Source organism: Arachis duranensis, chromosome 1 (genome assembly GCF_000817695.3).
Source record: "Arachis duranensis cultivar V14167 chromosome 1, aradu.V14167.gnm2.J7QH, whole genome shotgun sequence".
Classification (NCBI taxonomy): domain Eukaryota; kingdom Viridiplantae; phylum Streptophyta; class Magnoliopsida; order Fabales; family Fabaceae; genus Arachis; species Arachis duranensis.
The window spans coordinates 96,647,285-96,654,376 of record NC_029772.3 but is presented as its reverse complement, the minus strand read 5'-3'; the positions used below and the strand labels follow the sequence as shown (position 1 = coordinate 96,654,376).

Below are 7,092 nucleotides of genomic sequence, written 5' to 3'. Positions count from 1 at the left end.
AAACCACCAAATAAAAATATCACTTTGTATAACTCCAACATCCAAATCTTTTGTACTACAAATTATTTAAAATAAAACACCTTTTAACTTCAATTTATACATATTTAATTTATTTCTACAAAACATAACAATTTTTAATATTTATTATATACTATCATTAATTTATCGTCTCGCGCGAGTTATTCAATAAAACTGATATTGAGGTTACATCGAAGGTCACAATCCAGTTACTTACACGTACGAGGTTGTCATAGCGTTTAAGGTGGTATGTAGTTACGCCCCTGCTAACTAGTAGAAAGTTCATCATCACTGCCATATGAAAAAAACTTATCATCCTTTTTTTATTTACCTTAAAATCCTCGTCCATATTAATTTCCATTCTAAGGGCGATCTTTTCCAACAATACCACTGCTCTGAAAACAAAATTTTAGATATGCACAACTTGTTTAATAATACGCTAACATAATACAAGGAGGCACTAAAGTGGCAACATAAGTAGTTCAGATTTCACTGTCAATGATAAGCTCTGCTGCAATGCTCATTGTCCCAATCCCACCACAACCCAATAAGGCAAGAGCAAGTTCTTCCTCATACAGTTGCCTCAGCCCATTGCTTAGTCTCTTTAACACATCTACATCCACTTCTAGCACCCAAATTGGCGTGCAACCGATCATCAGGCTCACAAACCCAGACACATAGGCTCGCCAAGTAGCCGAATCACACCCGAGCGATATCTTACCATCTAGTGCACTTGCGAGAAACTCCATGTGGATGCCTAATATGTGTGGACGTCGCTTTGAAGCAGATGAAGATGAATCAACCCCCCAGGCAAAAGCCCCGCAGAGTACTGCAAAGTAAGCAAGTGCATATCCACCAAGCATTGCAACCATTCCATCTGATTTCTCTTCCATCTGAGATCGGTGAACAGATATAAACCATGAAGGAAGAGTTTCTTTCATTAGTAGTTGAACCAGCATTAACCCTCCTGATAACCACACTAGAGAAGCTGCTAGGGAAGCTGCAAGCTTCACCTGGGTCATCGATGCAGCAAGTGAAACCTGTCCATATTTTGTGCCACCTTTGGTTGCTTTCAACTTTTCCAATTTTTCCCTTGGAAGGCCACTGGATACAATTTCCCTCACCGAGTGCATCAAGATTGAGAGAATCTCTTCAGTCAGGAACACGACATCTCTAACTGATCGATAGACACGTAGATAGAGAATTCCGGGAGCTACAGGGCAAATCCCTCCACATAAATGGGATTTAAATCCATGGCCAAGGAGAGCTCCAACACCACCATTGGATGATAAAGGATAGCTGTTCATACCAAGGGTAGCTGTGAAGCAGCTTTTAAGGAGTTGGACAACTGCGTCAGTGTTGTGGAGGAAAACCGTTCTTGATGCTGAGAAGATAAGGAAGTCAGTCCAACGTTTTGCCTTTTGTGTCCACAAGGAACCCACAATTGGCATGCAAGGCCATGGACAACTTGCAGCAAGGGACTCGAGTGCTGGGCCAGCTAAATTAAGAAAACGCTCCGCAGCTCTGTCTAGTTTGTAGGTAATAGTAAGGCTCACAAAGGCAGCCAAGGGCAATGGAAGCGTGGCAGGAGAGCTTCCTCCTGCAAGCATGAATGAAGAATACATTTCATAAACACCAACTGAATATATTTAATCAGCACAAGAAGGATGAAATATGAATTGTATTGATACAGATTGTAATTAAAAATGTGTTGGTACTTTGCATCTTGAGAAAGCATTTAGAATATACTAGGATCAGACGAGTGAACCTGGAGCTAGACTCGGCACACGAACACCAGTTGCAGCTACAATTTTCTTGATCTCTTCCTCAACAATCAGTAGATTTGCAGCAGGACTTGGCCAATCTGTTCCATTCATAAATACAGGTTTCCAAACGCCACGAGTTACTTCTGCAGAGAAGTAACTTACTATGGAGGCCAGAGATGCAGGAAGAAAATCAGCTAAATCTTTAAGCCCTGACATTAAGGAGAGCATTATGCTACTATGACACTGTTGCATGCATCAAGGAACATCTACTTGAATATTGCTTAATCTGATTTTAGAGGCCAAATATAGGGAAGTTTTGACGAGTTTTGGCAAATTTTTAAGGTTTGGAAACGGATTCTCTTCCGTAACACAGAAGACATATTTTAAAACGTATTTGGTGTGTTCCCTTGGATTTATTTGATTAAAACACATACCTATTGCTAACTCACGTGGAGATAATCTTCCATGTGCACACGCAGTGAGAGCGGCATCAACTACAAAGGGAATTGCTTCCAGAATATCCCAAGCAGGCAATTTTGGCCTTAAAGAGGCATCATCATTCCCAGGTCCAGAAGAGCTACTGCTTCCGGATATTGTAATTGAATTCTGATTTCCTCTATTAATCTTTTTGGTCATCATGTTAAGTAGCCCTTCAACAATCTGATGGAAAGGGGTTCCATGGACAAGACCTGAGAGTGTTGAAGCTATACACGCTTGATGCTGCCGATACCAGGCTTTCAATTTAGGAAAAGAGTCAACAAATACAGAATTTGGTGATGATAAACTTGCAATCATTCGATTTCTATCTTTGTGGACACTACTGGCCGACATTAAGTGGGAATTTCGTACCAATAATAGGTATTCAGGAGTTAATTGAGAACCAACAGTTGGTACATCTCCAATTCCATGTTCAAGAGGAGGACGATCAAACCTCCACAGTCTCAAAAGAAGAATGAATGCATTGGAAAACACAGCATGAGCAGATATTTCTTCCCCTGATGTTAGTTTCCATGAGACATTAGGGACACAAGACCCAAAAACTTCACAGATTGGCATCAAGGAACATGCAAGCGTTGGAACCTGATTGGTGATTTGCGCATTGCATTAGTTCAAATCAATATAATTTCATAAAATTTTTCATTGCGGAATATAAATTCAACTTACCAAGCCATGTAGTGAAAATATTTGAACACAATCAACAGGTGCAATTCCAACTATTACTACGTTTATCAGCCGAGCATAATTAATCAAATGATTATATCCTTCAGTGTTCTCAGCTGGCTTTGATGGAGATAATAACCTGATGATAAACTGAACAGTGTGTTCCTGCATGAAATAGAGAGCTTATTGCGTTGAAGAGGATTACATAAAAATAAAATAAAATATTAAATGCTAGTAGAATAGTTAAGTAGTCTTCAACTTTAATACCTGTATATTCCATCCCCGAATTAGTGAAGCCCCGCAAAGAATGGAAGCAGCAAATATCTTTTCATCTTCTGATCCTCCGGTTGCAACTTTGAATATTTTCTCCAATTCTGCTAAGCTTCCATCAAATCCAGTAGCGTAATTTCAGTTGCTTTACCTTTTTGGTAAATTTACAAATAAGAGCATCTGACATACCTGGCTTCAGGAAAGAGAAAGAGGCAAAGAGCAACTGAAGACCAGGCCATGATTTTGTGTGGAAAAAAAAAACTAAAAGCTAACTACTAACGAACACCTAAATATGAAGCAGAATGCGTATATTACCTTGAAGCAGGACTTGAAACCAGAGCATTTGCCATCACTGAGGTAAGAGGTGCTCCCTTCATAAATGATGCCCACCCAGGTACTTGAGCTTGCATGCACTGAGGCAATTGATTGATTCGTCCATTCACATAACCTGGCCATAAATATGCAGATGTGTCGAGTAGGCCGCGAGCAATGCATGCCTCAACTATCAGATGATGCATGTTTCCAGCTGAAAAAGAGAACATTGTTAAAAACTTTATCTAAGATCCGGACATAATATTCCTTTTCCTGATTGACACTGAAAGCAAATATGTCTTACAACAGTCAATAGGCATCTCCTTCATCCCAAGGCAATCAAAATATGCACTTCCTGGTGTGATTCCAGAAACAAATAGCATTGCTTTTGCAGCAGCTTGGTTAGCATAAGCAACAACAGATTGAGGTGGAGTGAGCAAGCTATGATAATTGCTTAAAACCTGTAGACTTGATACTAAACCATTGAGACACTTTCCTGGTACCCTTTCCTCTTTCCATTGATCGGTAGGTCCAGTGTCTGTTTCATCAACTGGTGTCCTTTCCTCCTCCTCAATAAGATCAGCAATAACAATAGGTATAATACCCAAGAGCATGCATAAGCGAGTATCAAGACGAGGCATAGGACCCTCAATAGGATCCCTTTCCTAGAATCATGTAAAAAAAGAAAAACCTCATTAAGGGAGTAGCCCAAAACTTCAGTTATAAACAAACTGGTTCACTGAGGAGGAGTTCTACCCTCTGCACAAGACGAAGAGCTGCTAACCAAAGACCTAAAAATGTGTCATGCCAAGACGTGCCATTTATTGCTCGTAGTGTCCGTACCAAACCTACGAAGAATACATTCATCTAGTAAGTACCTGTTTAAAAGTAAAAGAGATGGCATCTGACAATTCAATCATATTTCCATAGTCAAACCCAGTCATACCACTAATTATTTCGATACCACTTGTTGTGCTAACTTGATAGCCATCCATGGCATCTTCCAGTACCAGATCAAGAGGAATCCAAATAGCAGAATGACTAGCACCATGGCAGAGTGAAGCAGAGGAAGAAAGATATTCAAAACCCATGACTGCATGGAACTTTTGCTGTGAACTTGTTTTGCATTCTCTAGTCAACACCATATACTTATCTGAAGTCAATTGCAGAAGTGCTTCAGGACTCAAAGTTTCTGAATTCCTCAATGCTGATGAATTTGCTGCCAGGAGCTGCAGACGCTGAACAAAGCTAAACCAGTGTGCAGGCCTGAAAAAATAGCAGAAAGATGTTGTTGAGCTGATACGACTTCAGAAGAGCACAGAAATTCTAGTCTTCACTGAAATAGTTTCATAAAAGATAATAAACAAGAGCAGTGGAAATTCATGAACTACATATGTTGAGGAAAGCCAATATAACAGGGACAAACACTCACAAGTTACGACGAGCCAAGCAAAGAATCCTTGAAGATACTTTGTCCTGCATAAATTTCCCAATAATCTCAACAGCCGCAAGAGTATTTGCATTTTGCAACTGTTCATGAAACTCAGTCTTCTTATTGCTATAATTTTCATCCCATTCCATTTCTTGGTACAGTGCTCCCCATCTGGACTTCTTTTCAGGAGTGAGTTCCAGCAATCCCTCGTCATCCAACGATGCATCAAGCAGCTGCCAAACAATCGAGAAAACAAATTCAACCACGAGAACTCCAGGCTCACTTTGTGAAGTTCCAAATATTTGCGAAAGATGAAGAACATCATCAATAGATTTCATGATCCTGCCCAAATCAGAAAGAGAGAGGTACATAAATTAATACATCACCAAACGCCATAACAGATCCTATCATTAATTGGTTACTTTGGATAACTCGGTGTGTTAATGTGAGATTTAAGCTGAAAAGCATGTCTTCTGAGAAGTTCCAAGTAGAGTCTATAGGCGGCAGGTTGAGAGCGTCTACATGGAATAACCCTGCAAAAACACCGATAAATCAATCAATAATTTACATGAGATGAGTCATATTATATCAGAATATCAGATACACACAATAAGAGAGAAACCTGAGAGATAGAAGAGAGAGAAGGAAAATCGGTGGAACGAAGTTGAGAAGAAGGGCTTTTTCTAGAAACTTCCAGAGAATTGGAACATTGTTGTCCCAGCATATGTAGGAGACTAGCACCTCCGCCAGCTCCAAGGAGGGGAGGGACTCTCCAGCCGTCTTCAGATTTGAGTACACCTCAACCGCCCACAGCACCGCATCGGTCTCCTTTTTCTGCGCCGCCTTCGTCACCTCCACCACCACCTCTCCCCACGGCCTCATTCCTCCGCACAGCTCCATCCTTTGCCCATTCAGTAGTATTGCTACTATTATTACTATGTAAGGTTCCAAGATTCACTTTCAGTGTGTAGATCGGTTGTTTCATATGAGTGTTCATGTACTAGAAACAAAAGAAAAGTCAGCTTCCCCGTGGAATTAAATTACTACTTTGGCCTTCCAATGAGGCGAGAAAGAATCGTGGTTTGGGGATAAGGACAGAGAGTAAGATTCAAAGCGATTGGATCTCCACACTGTAGATGGAGGCCGAGGAGTATTTGTGTGGGACCCACTTAACACTGTCAACTCAAGTGTACTATCATAAGGAATTTGCAGAGATATATAGCAGGGTGGTTGAACTTTTGAGGCGATGACATTTTGCAACGAACCATGGTTGTTGGGTTAGGTAGAGATGATGACTGCACCACTATATAGCACTACTCACTCAGGTCACGTGGGTCCCACATTTTTGCCTGCCTTTTGTTCCACTATCGGAACTTAAAGCATTTCCCCAACCTTCATCCCCCTTCTCTGTGTATGCGGCTTATGATTGAATTGGTGGTAGGTAAAGTACAAGTGCCTTTTAATTGATTCCTATGCCATGTGCTTCACTCCTGTTTGATCAAGCAAGCAGTTACATGATATTTTTTCTACCCGTAATGCAATCAAACATAGATGTTGTGCTATATCCAGTAATAAGTGAGCTGTGAACCACATAATTACATTACAAAATTAAAATATTTCTGTAGGATTGTTTTCATGAACACTAACGTCGTTATCTGAAGTGGGATAATAATAACTTTGTACACTCGGTAATGCTAATCATAAGAAATAAGAATTGAGAAAGTAGACTTGGTCTGTGCTTGTTTGTGGAGAAAAGCCCCCACCATTGGCAAGTGGTTTCTTTGATGGTCGTCATTTACAATTTTGCACATTCGCTTGGAATCAGTGAATCACGCCACCAACTCTACTTTCATCAATAGTTAGGCCTTCCTAATACTTCTTTAAATACCAATTAGTTTAGCCAAACTAGTATTAATTTGTTAAACAACTTAGCTTAACGTTTGTAGTTTATCGCTTTCTTTTGTGTGATGGCAATACAAGTAAGAATTAAGATGCACTTTCGTTATGAATAAATTAATTGTATAAGTTGCGTCTGCAAGTTGCTTTTTAACAGGAAATAGTTTTTATATATATTAAAAATCATCTATCAAATTAATTATTATTTCTTTATTTATTATATTTATATTAAAATAA

At 39.7% G+C, this 7,092-nt stretch overlaps 1 protein-coding gene across 1 annotated transcript; it reads right to left on the bottom strand.

Moving 5' to 3' along the window:
* Nucleotides 1-317: 317 nt before the first annotated feature.
* LOC107465201 (mediator of RNA polymerase II transcription subunit 33A) lies at nt 318-6,386 on the bottom strand. The gene is made up of 12 exons (XM_016084196.3): nt 5,582-6,386; nt 5,382-5,492; nt 4,960-5,301; nt 4,474-4,793; nt 4,284-4,375; nt 3,832-4,192; nt 3,531-3,741; nt 3,213-3,327; nt 2,949-3,110; nt 2,219-2,864; nt 1,787-1,993; nt 318-1,618 (listed from the first exon to the last, which is right to left on the bottom strand). Exons 1-12 carry the CDS (start codon nt 5,857-5,859, stop codon nt 501-503), a joined length of 3,963 nt encoding a protein of 1,320 aa, XP_015939682.1. The 5' UTR covers nt 5,860-6,386; the 3' UTR covers nt 318-500.
* Between the last annotated feature and the right edge of the window lie 706 nt (nt 6,387-7,092).